The 21,491-nt window shown below is 45.1% G+C and overlaps 1 protein-coding gene across 3 annotated transcripts in view; it reads right to left on the reverse strand.

The window, feature by feature from the left end:
* Positions 1-21,491, reverse strand: part of Eipr1 (EARP complex and GARP complex interacting protein 1) — a 486,194-nt gene that overhangs the window by 459,652 nt on the left and 5,051 nt on the right. For all 3 annotated transcript variants that reach the window (XR_007978380.1, XM_052186013.1, XM_052186012.1), the window contains exons 2-3: positions 17,748-17,831; positions 11,007-11,139 (exon numbers count right to left, since the gene is read on the reverse strand). Coding sequence is in view for 2 of the 3 variants with exons in the window: in XM_052186013.1 (XP_052041973.1) it covers positions 11,007-11,139; positions 17,748-17,831 (217 nt within the window). In the remaining variant the exon portion in view is untranslated. The remainder of the gene's footprint in view (positions 1-11,006; positions 11,140-17,747; positions 17,832-21,491) is intronic.

The following is a 21,491-nucleotide window of genomic DNA, read 5'->3' on the forward strand; positions in this document are numbered from 1 at the left end:
GAACCTGACACTGACGGAAAGTAGGCCTTCCTTCGGGCCTTCAAAGCATACACTCTCATGCACTTTTCTACCGGGCAGATGGGATCCTAACCCCAGCACTCTTTCCATCTGCACAGGAACTTCTGGGGACAAGTTCACAGATACACCCAGATCTCCAGATAACACAGTGTAACCACAACAACCCCCTCCTCAGAGGGAGCTTTCTAATCCTGGAACACCCACACCTGCGGCCTTTTCCAGCGGTAACTGAGGACTGGGGCAGGACTCAGGATCTCCGTATTCAAAACTACAGCACACACTGTAATCAGTCCCGGCACCTGACCTAGAGCTAAGCTCCCTTGTGCTGCTTGCTTACAAACTCACTAGTGACCCTTCAGTGGGAAAATGGAAATGAGAACACCTGCAGCCAGGCAAGACACACATACGTAGTCCCAGCCTTAGGAAGGCAGAGGCAGAAAGATTGCCCATTTGAGATCAGTCTGGTCCACAAAACTAAACTCTCTTCCAAAAAATAGTCCACTGGCTAGACATGAAGCTTGGTAAAAGAAGGTTCACCTAGCACACACAGGCCCTGGGTTCTTTCCACAGTACCATCAAAACCAAACAAAAGGGCCAACAAGATGTCTCAGTTAAAGTACTTGCTGCCAATCCTGATCCCACAGCCCCACATGGAAGAACTAACTCCACCATGTTGTTCTGATTTCCATGCATGTAAGCACCGCGCACCTGAGCTCATGCATTTGTGATCAGATAAAGCACTTGTCTTCATGTCTGACACTGAAGCACTGACAAGTATCACTGTGTCCTTGTTGCCAGCACCATTTTCATTGCCATTGTGAGGCTCCTTGTGTGTTAAATAAGAATGATGGAAATGAGGAAAGCCACATGACTTGTCCAAGCAGCCATGAGCTAAACGCCAAGTATCCCAACGCTCCTGCTCATCCTCTGAGCCTCTCAAAGCCACTTCCATCAGGACACCAGACAATGCTGTCCACTCTAGGTGAGGCACAGAGCCACTTAGACAGCCCTTTAGCACCCCACTTTCTGTGCACATAATCAAGAATCTTGGAAATGAGCTAGAGATCGGGAATTTACTTCTTTATGCTATGTTTATTACTAAATATTGATTAAAACAGGCAGCACTGACATTCTAAAGAGAATAAAATTCAGGCTACTCATACCCAAAAGGAAGTATCGTCCAATTAGCATAATGACTGTTTCCCAAAATCACAACCACAGGAACCTGGGTGAGTTGTCATGGTGTGGATATCGCATCTCTCACCACAACAAAGTGATGTAAATGAACCAATATATACAAACTCCAAACCAAAAGAAGTCTAAGAAAGGTACCATCCAATGTCCATGCATGGACGCAATGAACTCGCCATCCACCTCAGTGCCTCCCAGGGCAGTCACCTTCAGCACACAGTTATTCCAGAAGAGGCAGCTCAACCAATGTGACATCTGCTTATCATAGAAAAACTAAGACTCATTAGATAAGGAAATGAAAACCATGCTAATTCAGTCAGGGATAAGCTGCACAGTAAAATCCTTATCACCTAGTGATGTCAGCGCACAACACATTACTCAAGTGAGTGCTGGTGCATACCACATACAACTACACACTCCAATGATAATTAACTATTTCTGGTTTCTGTATTTACCACACTTAACTTTAATCTACTTACCAAAGAAACAGATACAGTGTTAAACAACCTATCATGTTAGCAGACAGTAGCATTTCGATTACACCACATCTTTGAGCTAGATTTAGCCTTAAGTTTTTCTGTATTTGGCCCTAACAGAAGCAGGCTATATGACGTACACACACCCTGTAGCCTGCTGTCTGTCAGGCCACACCATCTAGGGTATGTAAGCACACTATGATGCTATGACAAAATTACCTAGCCACACAATTCTCAGATTGTGCCTGTGTTATTAAGTACATGCTGCACTTAAGTTTAAACTTAAATATAAAATGCTTCATTTCAGAACATATTGTAGTGTGCAAATTAGAACAGAATTGCAGACAAGGTCTGGCAGTGCTGAGACACTCACATTCAACATCTGAGGAAGGTGGGGGTTCTGAAAAGAAGCCCGCCACCAACAGGCTAATAGGAAGGGTGCCTGGGAGCCCCAGCATGTGAAGAGCCCCAAGGGTCTCCAGAGTGACAGGTCCTCAGCAGTAAGCTATTGATTCTTCTCTCTCTTTCAAAGAACTCTTTCTTGGCCCAAGATCATGCAAAAAGCTAGCCCTGCCGTTTCCAAGTATATATTACCTTAAAACAAAGTTGGTATTCAGTCTTAATATCTGCTCAGCAAGCACGAAGGAAAGTAAGCAAAGACAGAAGGCAGCAAGCTTCAGAGATATGCAGCAGGGCCCTGTGTGCAGCCAGCAGCCTCTGCTCCCACATTTAATTAGCATCCCCTCGACAGTGATCCTCATGGACTCTAATTGTTCTCCCTACCTCTCCCAGGCACCATTCTCAAAGGACTCTTGATCATTTCATCTCAGAATTCTGGTTTTATACAGAGAAGCCTTAAGATGCTCTCTACCCAGGAAACCCCTTCTTCTCTTAGCTCATTTTCACCAAGCAATCATTTAAATTGAAAAATGTAATTCTTTTCCAATGTGGCCCAGAGATAAAAGGGGAAACGGTGGCTTTTAACAGGCAGTTGTACCCTGACCCATGAATGTGGCCGATACTGTAATCAGAGCACTTAGGTTACTGGGGCCAGCAGGGTATCATGGACCACCTGCCTCAGCAACTCCACACTACAGAGAAACAAACTAAGACAGAGACACTCAAGTAGGAGAGCCCCTGGGATGTCCCTCCATGCTCCACTGAAGAAGCTCCATGCTCAACAGCAGGAGACACAAATGCAACAGGCATGGGTTAACTTCCCTCCCCAGCACTGCGGGAGCCGTGTACAAGCTCAAGTGATAGCAGGTGCTCTGAAAACATTTCACAGCCTCTGACCCACAGAGTTACCCTTACCTCATGAAAAGATACAGCATTCAAACCACACCAACAACTGGCATTGTTGCCAGCCACATCTGTCTGCCCCTCTAGACCACATGCTTCTGGAACCCTGTACTTACACAGACACACACACACACACACACACACACACACACACGAATGCTTGTCTCAATGGTATTAGTACACATGTGTAATAGAACACCATAGCCGGGCGGTGGTGGTGCACGCCTTTAATCCCAGCACTTAGAAGGCAAAGGCAGGTGGATTTCTGAGTTCGAGGCCAGCCTGGTCTACAGAGTGAGTTCCAGGACAGCCAGGGCTACACAGAGAAACCCTATCTCGAAAAAAAAAAAAACACCATAAACACATATTCTATACACAGTACACACATAGACAGTATGAACACACACACTCTAATTCAGAAAAATAAAAATGCTTTTAAAGCAGGATAGTTGGGGCTGGAGATATGGCTCAGCAATTAGGAAAAAGCACTTGCTGTTCTTTCAAAAGCCTGGAGTTTAAGTCCCACCTACCTTGGTAGCTCATAACTGCATGTAACTCCAGCTCCAGAGGCTCTGGTATCCTCTTGTGGTTTCTAAGGACACGCACACACATATGGCAGACATACATGTACACATAAAGATAAGATAAATCTTAAATAAATACATAAGACAGCAAAGTCTTCTTTTCACTGACATATGCTCTTTCCTTCTCCTGTGAACTGTATGAAAACCTTGTAAGTAACCATGAATCTTGTAAGTGACCATGAACACAGCCCAAGAGGCAAAATCCTCATAAGGCTTAAAAGTACTGAAAACACGTTTTGAGACAGACAGACTACAAAAAGGCCCCGGCAGACCAAAGGCAGTGAAATCTGTGAATGCACAGCATCTCTGCCTTTACTTGAGATGGCAATGATACCACCTTAAGGATGAGCGAACAATCAACAACTGTCATCTGTCACCACTGTCCTCATGCCCCACCAGCAATTTGATACCATGTGCTAAGTACTCACAAGTTCTATATATCTTCTACTATGGAAATATCTCCACTTTGCTCATAGGGACACATGCTCCTTAAAGAGTTATTGGTTCAGGGGCTGGGGACACAGCTCAAAAGGAAGATTTGCCTCATATGTGTGAGGTCCTGAGTTCAGTCCCCAGGACTGCTAAAAAAAATGATTAGTGCAAAAGGTAGGACTGACCTTTTCTATCTTCACTATGCAGCCCCCAAGCACCACCCTAAGTTTGAAAACATTTTTTTTAGTCTTTATAGGCAATGGCTAAATACAGATCCACAGTGCACAAAACCCTTTGGATAACCTGTGACAATATGTGCCCACACTTACATTCTGGCAGAGATATAAACAAAGACAGATGAGTCACATTTTGATGGTAACCATGCTCAATCCTCAGGTTTCTTTATTTTATACAAGTTCTTGGCCCTCTACAAGAGTGAAGAGTAGCACTCGGCAGGAGTCCAACCTATGAGACCCTCAAGTTACAAGGGCCTTTCTTTGCCTTACTTCCCAAGGACTGAGAGGTTGCTCATTTGCACTATCAGGCCATCCTATTACCCACATGTCCTCTCAAGGCACTTGAGGACATGTGTATCCATCAAGATGCCACCACTCTCAGACTTCAGTGACTGTCGAGAGTCTGCATGTCCCAATTAAGATACAACCTGAGCTGCTGTTGACAGTAATGTCCACACCAAGATTCCTGCCTGTCTCAGTGCATTCCATGCCTAACTTTCTTCTTAGAGGTTCCCTTCCCATGGTTCTCTCTACCATCTTGAGTAAGATCCACTAAGAATTTAGCACACAAGTGAAAGGGTACACTGACACTGACTGAAGGACACAAAGTGATAAAAAGTGGTCCCCAAAGCCTGCTGGCCTCCAACCATCAATCTGCTTCCCAGACCTGTCCGCCCCACCAGCTGTGCGCTCTGAGACACATCTTGAAAGCCTCAGCCTTGACTGAAAGATGCTACCCCTCCCACCATATCACAAAGTGTGGGCTTCTCGACAAACATACACACTAGCAATGTATATGATGACATGGAAACCTAGTTCATGGGCAATCTGTATGTGCAAAAAAAAAAAAAAAAAAAAGACAGCATTCACTTGCAAAGTACTATTGATAGTTCTCCCTGAGAAGGCTGTCTACATGCAGTCAGACATGGCAGAGCTGTGACCTAGAAAGCCAAGGCTTTCTAGAGGCATCTGGAGAGAAGAGCTGGGCCCCTGTCCCCATGATGGTGACTGCCACCATGGATCATTCTAGTAGATTGGGTATACCACAAAGAGCAAAAATCTAAGAGGCTCAAGTTCACCAGCTCCTGCGGGCTGCACTGAGAAGAGCTTAGCATTCTAGAAAACAGTGCTGACTGCAGACCAAACCTGCAAACAGCCTTCCTGCAATTCAGACTTACATGCTGCCAAACTACCTACTTCTAGAGACAGTGACAGATGAGGAAAATACTGAATGGTGGGACAGACTGTCTTCTGCATTTAGTGGAGAGAGCTAGTTTCTCAAAGGTCCTTGAAAAGCCTTACACCAGTGAGAATGGCTAAGATTAAAAATTCAGGAGACAGCAGGTGTTGGCGAGGATGTGGAGAAAGAGGAACACTCCTCCACTGTTGGTGGGGTTGCAAATTGGTACAACCACTCTGGAAATCAGTCTGGCGGTTCCTCAGAAAACTGGGCACGTCACTTCCGGAAGATCTGGCTATACCACTCCTGGGCATATACCCAGAGGATTCCCCAGCATGTAATAAGGATACATGCTCCACTATGTTCATAGCAGCCCTATAATATATAATAGCCAGAAGCTGGAAAGAACCCAGGGATCCCTCAACAGAAGAATGGATGCAAAAAATGTGGTATATACACACAATGGAGTACTATTCAGCCATTAGAAACAATGAATTCATGAAATTCTTAGGCAAATGGATGGAGCTGGAGAACATCATACTAAGTGAGGTAACCCAGTCTCAAAAGATCAATCATGGTATCACTCACTAATAAGTAGATACTAAACTAGAAAACTGGAATACCCAAAACATAATCCACACATCAAATGAGGTACAAGAACGGCAGAGTGGCCCCTGGTTCTAGAAAGACTCGGTGTAGCAGTATAGGGTAAAACCAGAACAGGGAAGTGGGAAAGGGTGGATGGGAAAACAGGGGGAGGGAAGGGGGCTTATGTGACTTTCTGGGAGTGGGGGGGGCCAGAAAAGGGGAAATCATTTTGAAATGTAAATAAAAAATATATCGAATTAAAAAAAAAATACATGAAAAAAAAGAAAAAAAAGGTCCTTGAAAAGATTCAGCATAACTGGAAGTGGTGCACACGGCAACCAGTCAGCACTAAGACGTCCTCTTCACACCAATCTGCTGCTGTTGCTAACCATTGCTAGGTGAGCAGCTCAAATCACATCAGCCCCATAAAGCCTGGGGAGCTGGAAAGACCCGAGTGGAGAGGCAGAAGATCAGACAATCAGATCCAGAAGCCCTAGAAACTGAACTATACCTGCAATTAGGGCTCAGAGCAAGACTCCAAATCCACCTAATGCTTGCTAGGGTACTCAGCAGAATATCCACTAAGCCACCAGCATGTACTCTGGACAAACTCCTACAATGGGCAGCTGCTCCAGATCCCAGCAATTGGGAAACTTAAGGAAAAAAGTTAAAAAGAAATGTAGCTAAACTGAAATGGTATAGATTCCACAGGTGTTAGTTTACATCAAGCACCAAGGCCCAGTGGGAACTGTGGAGTGCTGACATGCTGACAGAAGACACAGCAAGGCTGCCTCTGCCTTGGCCTGCAGTGTGAAACTGGTCCCTCAGCACTGGTCACCAACAGATGGGACACTGTGAAACTGTGAGGAGAGAGCAATAATTTGAGGAAAGAGCTGTGGAGAGAGGGAACAACAATGATGACTGGAAAGCTCAGCTCTACACACCAAAAGCTAAAGAGGCTGACCTCAGGACCACCTAGAGATGGCATGGATGTGTGGCTAGGACATTGAGCCTAAGGACCACAGTGAGCATATGGAGGACAGTGAGCCCTAGGGAGGACGGTGAGCCTAGGGAGGATAGTGAGCCTAGGGAAGACAGTGAGCCTAGGGAGGACAATGAGCCTAGGGATGACGGTGAGCCTAGGGAGGATGGTGAGTCTATGGAGGATGATGAGTCTATGGAGGAGAGTGAGTCTATGCAGGACAGTAAGCACATGGAGGACAGTGAGCCTAGGGAGGATGGTGAGCCTAGGGAGGACAGTGAGTCTATGGAGGACAGTGAGTCTATGCAGGACAGTAAGCATATGGAGGACAGTGAGCCTAGGGAGGACAGTGAGCCTAGGTAGGATGATGAGTCTAGGGAGGACGGTTAGCCTATGGAGGACAGTGAGTCTATGCAGGACAGTAAGCATATGGAAGACAGTGAGCCTAGAGAGAACGGTGAGCCTAGGGAGGATGGTGAGTCTAGGGAGGATGGTGAGTCTATGAAAGACAGTGAGTCTATGCAGGACAGTAAGCATATGGAGGACAGTGAGCCTAGGGAGGATGGTGAATCTATGGAGGACAGTGAGTCTATGGAGGTCAGCAAGTCTATGAAAGACAGTGAGTCTATGGAGGATGGTGAGCATACAGAAGACAGTGAGCATGTGAGGGACAGTGAGCCTAGGGTGGAAAGTGACTCCATGGAGGACAGAGAGCATACGGAAGACCGTGAGCATACAGGACAGTGAGCATATGGAGGAAAGTGAGTCGATGGAGGACAACGTGCCTGGGAGTAGAGTCACCTAGAAGGAAAGATGACCATAGGTGAGAATAAAACCCAGGAGACCCTCGTCCCGAGGATCCAGTGAGACACCCAGTGAACACTTGAAATCACCGTGGACCATGGCTCCTGGCTGTCTTCCATCTGCCTTTTCTGAATGGAACGCCATAGTAGCATCCACTACCCACGACTGTATAGTATATATAGCAAGCAAGTCAGCTGATGCTGCAGGCCACCAGTAGAGAAACACTGCCCAAGAAGCTGTGCTGACCGCACTATCCGAGTAAGCTCTGCACCCACCATCGCGGATAACCAGCAGCCCCTGTGGTTGAGCCTCTGAGGTCAACAACTGGCTCTGTGCATGGACCAGGACTCACCTTCATGCAACCCACAGCAGGACCTGTCAAAGCTGAAGCTTCCAAAGGTCAGCTGACTTGTGTTAATCACGAAGATCACCCACCTGTCTAAATGTTACTTTCCTGAGACCACTGCCTTCACGCACAGAAACTTGGCTCTCTTCAAGCATGAACGGCTGCAATCTCCCTATTGATAGGTTATTTTTCCACCAATGAAATAAGCCAATTCAAGCCAGATTAGATTATATTAAAGGTAGGCTTATTGGGAAACTGCTCTTGGGCAAGTTTACAGGTCCCAAGGACTGAGGCCACGGGAGTCATGGGGGATTGGAGTGGAGAAGGATGGATGCACTTGGAAGAGAGAAAAGAGAAGATGTTGGCATTCAGTCTAGGCTCTGCAATAGCAAGGTGTGCCTTACTCACTATAAAGGGACTGCTTGCCCCCTCATCCTCCATCCTCCCTCTCCTCCCCCCTCCTTACTCTCACTCTGCCCTCTTGCGCCCTCCCCCCACCACGTGCTCATGGCCAACCTCTACTCCTCTACTCTCTCTCTCTTGCCTTTCTCTGTCTCTTCTATCCTCTCAACTCCCCTTCCCACTCCCTGAATAAGTTCTATTCTATGCTATACTGTCCTGTGGCTGGTCCCTCAGGGGGAAGGGATGCCTCAACATGGGCCATCGGAGGCACCCCTTCCCCCTACATCTGACTGCACTTCCACCAAACATATTCTCTCTCTCCTTATCTTTTTATAAAACACAACTGAAGGAGAAGAGAGGAGTGAGAGCAAGGAAGAGTGCAAAATGTCTGGATTATATAGGGAGGGTCCTCTGGGGGAAGGGCAGCCGAGCCCCTGGGCTGGAAAGATCAGGGCTGGGGGCAGGGTGTGCCAGAGAGGGACTGAGGGATGCTGGGAGAACCTGGAGGCCAGGTCTGCTTTGATATATAAAATATGCACTTCCCTGCCTTGTCCAGGGTCCAAAACCAAACACAAAGGAGAGAAAGTAGAGGGCTGGATTAGAAAATTGAAGGCAGAAAGCTGGAATGGATGTGGCAGCCATGAAACAGAGGCAGCAGCAATCATAGCGTAGTGTCTCCGGGCAGGCTGCTGTCAGAGGTAAGTAGAGTCTGCTCAACTGACATGGGTCAGTACATCACTGTTCCATCCGGCATCAGGGATGGAGTATAACACATTCGCTAACTCACACACACCAATGTGAAGACATATGAGAGAGCTATGTCTCTAGAGGCAGAGCAACAGACAGACTAAAACCTCTGTGATGGTTTGAATAAGAATGAATCCCATAGGGTCATTCATATGAATGCTTGTCCAAAGTTCATGGAACTGATTGAAAAGGATTAGGAGGTGTGGCCTTGTTGGAGAAGTATGTCATTGGCATTCAGGTTTGGAGCTTCAAAAGCCCACACTCCCAGTTAGCCCTCTGCCTCTCTGCCTCTCTGTTTGACTCTCTGTCTGTTTCTCTGCCTCTCTCTCTGCCCCTCTGCTCCTCTGCGCCTCTGCCTCTGCCTCATGGTCGTTGTTTCAAGAGGTGAGCTCTCAGCTACTGCTCCAGGGCCATGCTTGCCTGCCTGCTACCATGTTCCCTGACACAGTGGTCATGGACTCACCCTATGAAACTGCAAGCATGCCCCCATGTTTTCTTTTTCTAAGTTGCCTTGTCATGGTGTCTCTTCACAGCAATAGAACAGTAACCAAGACAGGGAAATTCAATGTCAATGTCTTAATCAAATGGAGTAACACCATGTAAAAAGCTAAAAGTAAGAGGTATGTGTTAGCAGGCATCTACAACCCAAGCATATGGGAGGTTTAGGCAGAAAGGTCAGGAAGTCAAGACCAACCTGAGCTGCTATATAAAGTCCCTATCAAGGAAGGAAGGAAGGAAGGAAGGAAGGAAGGGAGGGAGGGAGGGAGGGAGGGAAGGAGGGAAGGAGGGAGGAAGGGAGGAAAGGAAGGAGGGAGGGAGGGAGGAAAGGAAGAAAGGAAGAAGGGGAGAGAAGGAAGGAGGGAGGGAGGGAGGGAAGGAAGGAAGGAAGAAGGGGAGAGAGGGAGGGAGGGAAGGAGGGAGGGAGGGAGGGAGGGAAGGAAGGAGGGAGGGGGAGGAAGGGAGGGAGGAAAGGAGGGAGGGGGAGGGAGGGAGGAGAAAAGTTTCAGTGAATTATGGGAGGAAAAGACCTTTCATCAAACATTTTTTAAAACCAAAAATAAGAGACTATTTTTAAAATAAAGACAGATTGGATTAAAGTGAGACAGAAACACATGAACATAAAGAATCCTATGGAGGCATAGTCTAACCAAAAAGTTCCAGAAGTAGGCTTCTTGGGAGCTACCCATCAGAAAGTGATGCACTCTGTGACATAAGATGAGGTTTTCACCTGAAACCACCATCAGGAAAGTCAAAGACAGAGCAAGGAGAACCAAGGTCATTTCACTGATTGACTGACAGAAATGTTGATGGTTGCAGAGACTGGAGCACTAGGCTGGCTGGTGGAGGCCTGCCAGGAACATGGATACACAACTAACACAGCACCACTGCTGCCAGAGAGGACTACACAGCAGCTGATGACAATCTACACCCCCAACATCAGACAGTATGAAGGAGGCAAGTCGCTCCAGTGCTTGTGGTGGTGTAGCTCACACCAGAGCAGAGACCCCGCTCTCAGAACCCCTTAGGTACAGTGTTCCTGGAATAGCAACCAACCCTGAAGCACAAACATCTATTCCCTGTGTCACAGTGAGTATGGACGGCACCTAGGTGGATGGTCACATCTAAATCACACATATCCATTAGCAATGTAAAATCCCTCTCACATGACACCTCCAGCTAACACATACACAACAATCACAACAATGCCCAGCACTTACTTTTGTTGTAGCAGGTAGCCAGCACACCTTTATCTGCCGGGCTGGCACTGATGTGCCAGATCTCACCCGCTTGATGGAGAAGGACATTTTTATTTATAATGTTATTTTCGTCATCAAAGTCTATGATGTGGATCTATAAATGCAAGCAAAGGACAATCAGCATCTCGAATGGTTTTCTTGGCACCTTAATAAGCACTATGACTATAAAGAACCAAGTGCAAACTTAATGGCTGCTACGCCTTTGACCAGCACACACCCCTGCAGCTTGGTTCTCACCAAGCCCCTTCCCAAATGTAGAGTGGTGAGTCCCCATCCATGGTTCCACGGTACCAAGCTGCAGAATGCTGCCAGCTGCTCTTCTCCAGTCTAAATTCCCATGGTGCTAAAACCAACCTCTACTCTCAAGAGGCTTGGGGGTGAAGGCATGCTAGTGTCAACCTGTCAGATTCTCAGATCTGATCTATGGTTGCAGGGAAGATGGGAAGTGGAACAGTCCAGAGTGACCATGGGGCTGCTTCCCAGTGAGGTCCAGACTGGACATGGGGCTGCTGCCCAATGGGACTGGGTAACCATGGGGACTGCTGCTCAGTGAGATCTCAGAATAACTATATGGGCTGCTGATCTAAGGGTGACCATGGAGGCTGCTGTCTAGTGGGGACCAGGTGAACCATACCTCTATGATAGCCAAGAATCAACTCAAGGGAGCAGTGACTGAGATGGGATAAGACTGTGTTTTAGCAGATTTTTTTGGTTTATTTAAAAATGAGGCCAACATATCAGCACCTATGACTCTATACTATTAATTACAAGAGTGTTAAATTTAGGTCTCTGAGGGAGAAAGTTAACGATGCCATCTCCATGCTTTTCTGGGAAAAAAAATTAGAGAAACTGAAATGATTTTCACACCCAATCTCTCTGTTCTACACTCAAGCCAATAGAAAACACTTATTTTTAAAATACACATATTCTAAGAAAATAACATGGATCTGCAGAGATTTCTTCCAAGAAAGCTCTCCAGTGGCACTGATTACTATAATGAAGGAATCAAAGCTACCTCGATGCCTGGGACAAGTTCAGCTAGTGCTTGGCTGTGGATGAACCCCACGAAGCTATTTAGTACTGGGTAGACTATTTAACAGCATGGAAAGTTGTCCATAATATAGACTTAAGGAGATAGGAACGTAAAAGGAACTACATAAACATGACACCCACTCTTGTTTTAAAAAGTACATGTGTCCCAGTGGGGGACCAAGTGGGACAAAAGGGGTTAATTCCCAAGGTGGGGCCACAGCCTTTGCTTTGAATCTCTGTGCTTTGCATTTTTAGTGGTTTTTCTAACAACTATTATGTGTTGCTTTTGCTACCAGAGCAACACTAAAGTGTTTACACAATAGCTAACAACATATTTACGTGGGACAGCTTCAGAAAGCCAGGATTAACCTTATCCAGGATTCTTCCTCCTCTACAGGAGACTCCATCAGTGTGGAGTCCTAATGCAGCCAGTGCCAGCCATATACAATGCTAACCAGGCCAGTTAGCATTAACAAACCCAGCACACATAGGTACAGTCCCCTTCCCTGTGGGAGAGACGAGGACACAACTGCCCTTTAAAACAGTGTCTGTGAGCTTCTCTGTACCCTGGAGCTCAGTTCAAAAGCAGATAAGAAAATTAAGGTAACAGAGACCAGACATGGTAAGGCTGCTGAGGGCTGTAAAGGTGGGTACTATGTGTATCATTCCCACCTCAATGCACATAAAACTTTTTAAAAATGCAATAAAAATTTTCAGCCATGCACGATTGCAGATGCCATTAATCCACAGCTCTTAGGAGGTAGGAACAGATAGTTTTTTGTGAGTTAAAGGACAGCCTGGTCTACATAGCAAGTTCTAAGCCAGTCAAGGCTATATATGGTGAGATCCTGTCTCAAAAAGTTAAAAGTCAAAAGCAGGGTCCCGTAAAATGGTGCATAGATTTCACCACACCTGATGACCTGAATTTGACCCCTGGAGCCTAGAAGGGAAAGATTTGACTCCTATGGTTGTCCTCTGACTTCCACACACACAATGAATAAATAAAACAAGGCTGGAGAGATGACTTGCTAAGAGAAGTGCTTACCAGACAAGCCTGAGGACCTGAGTTCAGATCCCCAGAACCCACTAAAAAGCCAGGTATGACTACATGCTTCTGTAACCCAAGCCTGCTGCTCGCTGGCCAATGGGGGAAGTGAGCTAAGTACAGTAAGGGGGTCCTGTCTCAATAGGGTGGAGGGTGATTGAAGAGGACATCCAACATCCACCACTCCCTCCACATGTACACAGACGTACAGCACCCACACCCACCAAGCTACCCTTTTAAGAGCAGCTAGGCTCCCGTGATGTCCCCTGGGGATCCTCACATACTAGTGATCCCTTTCCCAATCTGTCAGAACCGCCCCAGCTGGACAATGTGACTTCTCTAAAGGAAAGCCACTCACTAGCTTTCCCAGCCTGAAGCCCTCTGACTACAGTCAGCTCTCAACTCATAGTTCAGTGATAACGACAGCCCTCCTGGGCTAGGGGTGGACAAGGCAGGCCATTTTCATGGTCATGTCTCACTAATTTTCTCAGTCCCAATTACAGTTAGTGACACTAAAAACACTAGTCTGTTTTGCTCCATCACATGAGTCAGGAGACCTGGGACCCAGCCTGGATTCTGCCAAGTCCTGGCTATGTTACCATAGTGAGTCACTAAGACCTTCTGGGCTCTTACTTCAGCCTTTATAAGTTTACAGAATTTGATTTCTACATCTATTTAACTAAAGCCAGTTTGTATCCTTCAGTTGTGATCTTAAATAAGAAATGGCACATTATTAAATATATCACACTTTTTCCAATGCTAATTAGGCGTATTAGTGTGTTTCCCTATGTATATGAATACCCTTGAGTATTCTACCCCAGGATATGAATCCCAAGGATGCTGGGAAGCCCAGAGAATCAAAACTAACCTAAATTCCAGGACCCCCTAGCACTGTGACTATGTCTTTTGAAACAATGAATAAGATAAATACTCTTTTGCACCGTGAAGTCAAGGCTAGGAAGACAGCTGACTTAACCAGGTTACTGCATGCCACCAGCTGTCTCATTATTAGATGTAAATCTAAAACTCAGAAATACCTGAGTCTGGCATCTTTTCTTTTTAACTTTTATTTGTATTTTATGTATATGGGCATTTTGCTTCCATATATGTCTATAAACACATGCCTGCAGTGCCTATGGAGGCCACAAGAGGGCAGAGGTTACCCTGGGACTAGAGTTCCAGGTGGTTGTGAACCCCCATGTGGACACTGGGAATCAAACCTGGGTTCTCTCCAAGAATAGCCAGTGCTCCTTATCACTGAGCCATCTCTCCAGCCCCAAATATAGCATTTTAAAAGGAAATTATGTAAAACACCAATGTACATAAAATAAAAATAAATCATTTTTAAAAAGATTGATTATGGGGGGCATAATCAATATATTAGATGAGAGCAATGTTCTCTAACAGCAAAGATCAGGACTCACAGAGACAAGAAAGCAAGGTAAGCGTGGCAGGAGACTGACTATCTTGATTTCTCTCTTCTGAAACGGGATCACACTTTCAAACTGTACCAGGTACACAATCCTAGGAACATGAGCAGCAGCCTGTTGGGAAATCCTTGGCCTAAACCCATTAGCGCATCCGAGATGGCTTTTCCATGAGAAGCATAAGCAGACCCATCACACTCCACTGCATCCCAACTGAGGGCTGGGGTGCAACTGCAGCACACAATGACTGTGGCTCGGGCCAGGGAGTGAGTGGGACTATTAGGAGGTGTGGCCTTGTTGAAAGAAGTGTGTCACTGAGTGGGTGGGCTTTGAAAAACCTTCTCCTAGCTGCCTGGAAGCCAGTCTGTTCCTGTTTGCCTTCAGAGCAAGATATAGAACTCTCAGCTCTTTCTCCAGCACCATGCCTGCCTGGATGCTGCCATGCTTCCCACTTTGATGATAATGGACTGAACCTCTGAATCTGTAAGTCAGCCACAATTAAATATTTTCATTTATAAGAGTTGCCTTGGTTACGGTGTCTCTTCACAGCAATAAAACCTTACGACACAATGGCCTACAGAAAGCTCTGGGTATTGGCTTCAAGTCCTCTAGCAGAAAAACTCCCAATGGATTTTGAGCCACCTCCCTAATAGCTAGCCTAACAAGTCCAAGGGGTCCACTATGGAAAGTCACAGAATAAGCTCCAGGCACAAGAGCCCGGATAGCATCATGTCCACAGAAGAAACAAATATCTGATTTGATGGCTTAGAAATATAACAAATACCAAAGAAAATCAAGAACACTGTAAGATTTCCTTGTAAAATAAAATATATTCTTTACATTAGAAATAACCATGGGAACTAGAAAGATATCTCAGTCATTAAGAGCAAGTACTATTCTTGCAAAAAACTGGGGCACCTCTGGTCTTCTCGGCCTCTTGCATTCACAGGAACAGACCCACACACAGATGCATACACACATACGTAATTAAAAATAAAAACAAAAAAATAATAAATTGTTGCCAAGGTGTCTGGCCTTCCTCAACATAAAGTCATCTATGACAACTATTTAGTGACAGGGTGACAATCATCAGAAAATGCCAGCGCACATCAAGTAGAGAAGAATGAAATGGAGAAAAACAGACACAGAAAGGAACCAGCAAGCACTCTCAGCAGGAGCCCTACACTGAAGGCACACATCCCAGACAGGGGTAAGAGTGGAGTCAACAGCTGCTTCCAGGCTAGGGAAGAAGGAAGGGGGAGGAGCCACACGGGCACACTGGGAAAGAGCCTTTTTATGATAGATTCAGAGACCACAAACACACATCTTTTTTGAAGAAACTCTACTTTGTATGTAAGAGTGCTTTTGCCTGAATGTGTTTCTGTATGTTTCTAGTGCCCAAAGCAGGTAGAAAAGGGTATCAGATTCCCTGGAATTAGAGCTACCCATGGTTGTGAGCTACCACGTGGGCACTGTGAATCAAACCCGGTGTCTGGAAGAACAGCCCATGAACTAAAACTCTGAGCCATCTCACCATATCTCCCACGCACTCACTTTAGAAAATGTTTCAATTGTATTTTGTCAGCCTCCTACTTATACATTTTGGTATGTGTACATTTATCTGTCTGAGTGTGAGTTTGTGCATATGAGCACAAAGAATGAATACTAGTCCACTAGGGAGACTGGAGGGAGGCATGTATCACCACTCGAAATAAAAATTTTGTTACTGTCTAACCTAACATTTGCACATTTTCATATTCTGACTACTTCTGACTTTTCCTGAGTACCATTGTAGTTACTGTTATCTATATACAAAAGCATATGTTTTCTAGGTTTTGGATACAGAAATTGCAGGTTAAGTAGCAGAAATGATTACTTACAGAAGTTCTATCTAGAAATGACTGTGCCATTTTTAAACTTCTCAGCAGCATGAGAGGGTGACAATTCTGCCATGCCTACCCAGGACCACTATTTGTCAATGGCTGTTAATGCTATCTCCTGTGTGAAAATATCAATCAGACAGAGGCCTTCTACATGACTAACATGGCCTTACAAACCTTTTCTCGGTGTCAAGAATAACGTAATTTTCATGGTATTTGTGCTCTCTCTGTGAGGTCCATAGAGCAGGTATGTTTATTTCTATTTTTATAATAAGGAAAATGAAGTCCAGCAAAGTTAATCCATTTGTTAAAGGTCATACAGTTAGTATTAAGCCACAAAATGACTCCAGATCCCCTAAGCATCCACTGCAGTGTCGACAGAAACAAATGGGTTTCTTCTTGTTGAGATGGGATCATGACCTGTTCCAGGCTTAATTACACATAGTACTAGGAGCAGTAAGAAACGGCCCACTGATCGTGTTCCCAGACTGCTTCTTAATCATGTATACAGTAAAACCTATGTCACCACAGAAACAAAACAAACTACAAAAGCAACTAACTAGGGCTAAGGAAGATGGCACAGTCTTGAAACTGCTCGATGCATGATCATGAAGACCTGAATTTGGGTTGCCCACACCCACATAAAAGCCAGGGATGATGGCACAATCCTAGGATCCTAGCACTAGAGAGGTAGAGACAGGCAGATCTCTGGAGCCAAATCAATGAGCTCAGTGTACCAGGTGATGCCTGGCATGGCCGTGCCCCTCTAACCTCAGAACTCAGGAGGCACAGGCAGGCAGATCTCTTGGAATTTGAGGCCACCTTTATGTGCATAGCTCCAGGACAGCCAGACTACAGAATAAGATATCTTACTCTATTACTTATACACACACACACACACACACACACACACACACACACACACACACGCATGCAGAGAGAGAGACAGACAGACAAAGGGACAGAGAGAGGAAGAAAAACAATTGAAGAATAAAACCAAAGTCGATTTCTGACATCCACATGCAATATGTACACACACACACACACACACACACACACACACACACACACGTACATACACCATGCACACACATAAAGAAAAAAAAGTAAACAGAATATTTAAATTATTATAATCAATCATTATACATGGTTGGGAAATAGTTATGACTTAGAAATATATATTTAAATCTAATGAAAATTTTGTTTGTGTGGCATTAATTTTTTTTAAATGTTGTTTAAAAAAATCAAGAGCAAGATGGATATGAAACTAAGAATACGCTTCGTAATTAACATGTATACATTTGTCAAAAATAGTTACCTGATTATCATATTTAAGAGACTGCGTCCCAACCAAGAAGCGAATGGCATCTGTTTCCGCAGTTTGAGGTGTTAGAGCACGTGCCTGGGGAGGGAGGAAATGCATACACATTTATGAAGTCAGTTGGCTTATCTCATCTGCTGAGATGAAGGGTAAACCAGCAGTATCTGGAGGCAACTGCACACTCCTAACACAACTGCACCTCAAAGCTGTACGTGAACTAACTCTAAGTGGGCACTAATCTAAGCAATAAAGATTCAAATTATTTACACAGAGATAGTTAAGTTGTGCAATAAAACCGCCAAGTCAGCAATAAATAGATTGGTTCAACAAATTATACTTCATCAAAACAACACAAGGAAAAGGCTTCCAGCAATGCAATGCAGGTAGTTTAAGCCAAGTTCCCTGCAGAGAACTAGCAAAGCAATGCAAAATATAGTCGGCCTCAAGGCCTCCAGAGTGTGTCAAGAAACCCAGGATCTGGCTACTTTGTCCCTGCAGGTTTAAGTCTGAGGGAAGCTGTAACTGGACAGGAAGCTTAGAACGCAAGCATGCATGGGCTAGGCCCACCACCAAAACACTAGAACAAATGTCACCACACGGGGACACAGTAGTGGGGAGCAGAAGTGTAACAAGAGGGCTGGCAAACACTGAAACTGCATGCTCTCAATCCTTGATCTGACAAACAGACCACTGCTCCCAGGCTGGGGGAAAACTGCCAGCAGTAAGTCCTCTACAGGAATATTCAAAGTTATCATGCAGAAACCTTCAGTCAAAACTAAGTCATTTCACAGTAAGACAAAAACCACAGGGACAAAAGAAGAAAAGACAATGGAAAAGGGCAGAAAGTCCAATGGCCCAGTCTCTAGGAAAGAGGCTCTTCTAACCTTGGGTGTGTGTCCCTGGAAAAGTGGCACTCAGGCATTTGCTCGAATATCCTGTCGTTCAAGTGGCTAGGCTTTATACCATGCACCCCAGTTGAACAAACAGGGCTGCAGGCAAAGTGCCTCTGCAGGTGACACCACCACCAGATATAGGACCCAACTAAGAGCTACCAGCCACTACCATGCTCAGAAGCTACCAGCCTTCCTGAAGGTGAAGTCTAGGAAACTTAGGCCAACATAAACCACAGCAACTATACTTAGAGCTTTCATAATAAAAGACAAAATTTTAAGTTTCACACTTTGAAAAAACAAAGATTTCCCAACTCTGACTGGTGCTTCAAGTTTGTAAAGTAGCTCAGCTCTTTGAGTGCAATCATTACCAGGCCCCAGGCCAAGGCCCTGTGACTTACACCTTACTTCCTGCTGTAGGGACAATAATGGCCCATTACAAATGACTACATCCATGTGCATACACACAGTGAAGGCCTGTGCAGGTTCCACTAAGTCAAGGACTGGAGGAGGGGAGAATGTCCAGGATGTTACTTACACTTGTGCTCAAAACCAGGACAGCTCTTGTGGCTCTGCAGTCACAAACATGTGGAAATAAAGCAGAGTCAGAGGTGAGCTACGGAGGGGAACTCAGCCAACCCTCCAGTTTCACTTGCTCTTACTTGCACGTGGCACTCAATGGCCACAATCCCAGGCACAGGGGCATGAGTTCAAGGCCATCCTGGGCTACATAATGAGATGTTCCCTCAGATTTTGAGAAGAAGGGACCAGACAATCTGGAGCTCACACAGCTAAACCACACATTATTAGTTTGCCAGAAATAACAGCTCTGCTGTATGGGGCTACACATTTCCTGGCCCACTTTTACAGAGAAGTTACTCTTCACTTCAATTACAGCTTTCCATGGTGAGTAGATGTTTGGTGTTGATCTCTCTGGCAGCCTAGCCTTCAGGCCAGATCCTATTACGCTCTGCAAAGACACATTGGTCACTAATAAGTATTTTGTCCAGAACTGTAATATGAGGCTTGCTTAACCTAGACTTACGTCTCTCTCCTCCCACTTCAAAGTTAAAGCCTCTTAAGCAGCCATGACTATGACTGGACACTCCAGACCATGGAAGGAGGGGAAAGGGGGGACACCCTGTGTTCCTGGAAGATCTCCTTGTTCTCAGAAAAGACATGGCTAGTCCTCCATTTCTTAGCTCCCCTCCTCATCTTTCACTCTATGGTCCTTCTGGATGAGAGATGCTGATTTGCGAGCAAAGCTCCCTCCCTCTTTTTCTTTTTATATTCTTTATCCTTAACACGTCTCTCAGATATAGGGTTTTCAGTAAGATGAGCCTCCCATACCACTAACAGTAGCTTAAGAAAGACATAGGTTATTGTAAGGACTCAGGCAGCTGTTGCTGACTCTAAAGAAGGAGGAAGAAACTCTGCCCAGAAATGTAGGTACCACTGGATGCTGGAAAAGGCAGGGCTACAGACACTCACATGGAGCCACCCCAAAGTGACAAAAACCCCAGTGGATTGGTTGTAGTGCCCTGTGTTAGGCTTCTCACCTAGGGAAAGGTAGAAGCCTCTAAATTTCTGTAATTTGTCACAGCAGCAACATAAAGCCCCTCCCTCACCAAGCTCACCACTGTCCACGGCAACTCTCTCACTGCTGGGCTCCTTATAATATGTATTTACATATTATAATATATGTTATAAATATACTTATTTACTTTTCCCTTCTTTTTTTCCTTGAAAATCAGTAAGAGAAAGAGTTTAACGGCTGTACTGACCATTTAGTCTGTACTCTTTATTCTGTTTTCACAATTGGTACAAATTTTAGATTTCAGAAAACCAACCACACTGCCTCTGTGTTCCCTCCCTTCTCCAGGGACAGCAACACAAAACTCAACTGATAGTGTATTTAGATAAAATGGAAGAACTACCTGTCCAGGGTGACTCATACACTCTAACATCTGGAAAAGGTGATTGTCCACTCAACAGGCAAAGCAGGCTAAGGATGCATGTCCATTCCTGCCTCTCTTCTGCACACTTGGATGGACATTTGGATAGCCTTAAACCAGTTTGTGAAATGGTTAATCCTCTGTGGATCTAGAAATCTGCATAGACCAAAACTGGGGCCTATTAGTAACACCTCAGAACCTTTGAGCTTTATGTGCCTTTTAAAAATCAAGTTTAGGCCACACTAACTGTAGAAAGGAAGAAAATGGTCACCAAAACTAGGACACAGGCTTACCCTGGTGGAAAGAAAACAGGGGATGGGATCCACCTTTAGATTAGTACACAAAGCCCTTAAATGCAACTTGAGGTCACACAAAAGATACAAGGCCTAAAGTACCCAAAACTAGGACCAGGGAGTGGACCCAACTGAGAGGGAATGACTAGTTCACATTAAAAGTCTTTTCTGCATTTTGAGTTGATGACGACAGGCTGATGTATGTATGTGTCTCCTGCTCTACAGGTGCCATCAAAGTGTCCAAGAAGTGCAAAACCTAGAGTTATCACTATAGAAGACAAACAGCTAGAAAGATCGGAAGTCAAACTAGTGTGTTATTAAGTATCAAAGACACTGGCAGAGACCACAGTAACGGGTAAACATTTAACAAAATCACCCTGTGGTTCAACATTAGGCAGAAAAGAGAATATGCAAATATCATCATTGTACAAAAGAAGGAAATCAAATTTAAGAGACCTCCGGTAGCAGCCATCCTAAAAAAAAGAAGAGCAATTCCAGAATGCAGGCATCCCTGGGTGAAGACAATAGGCAGGCAGGCTCATCACCTCTCACCTCATGCATGCTACTTATGGTGTCCTGTAAAGGGGTCCCAGAGGTAACAGA

The sequence above is a fragment of the Apodemus sylvaticus genome, chromosome 6 (genome assembly GCF_947179515.1).
Source record: "Apodemus sylvaticus chromosome 6, mApoSyl1.1, whole genome shotgun sequence".
In the NCBI taxonomy this organism is placed as follows: Eukaryota; Metazoa; Chordata; class Mammalia; order Rodentia; family Muridae; genus Apodemus; species Apodemus sylvaticus.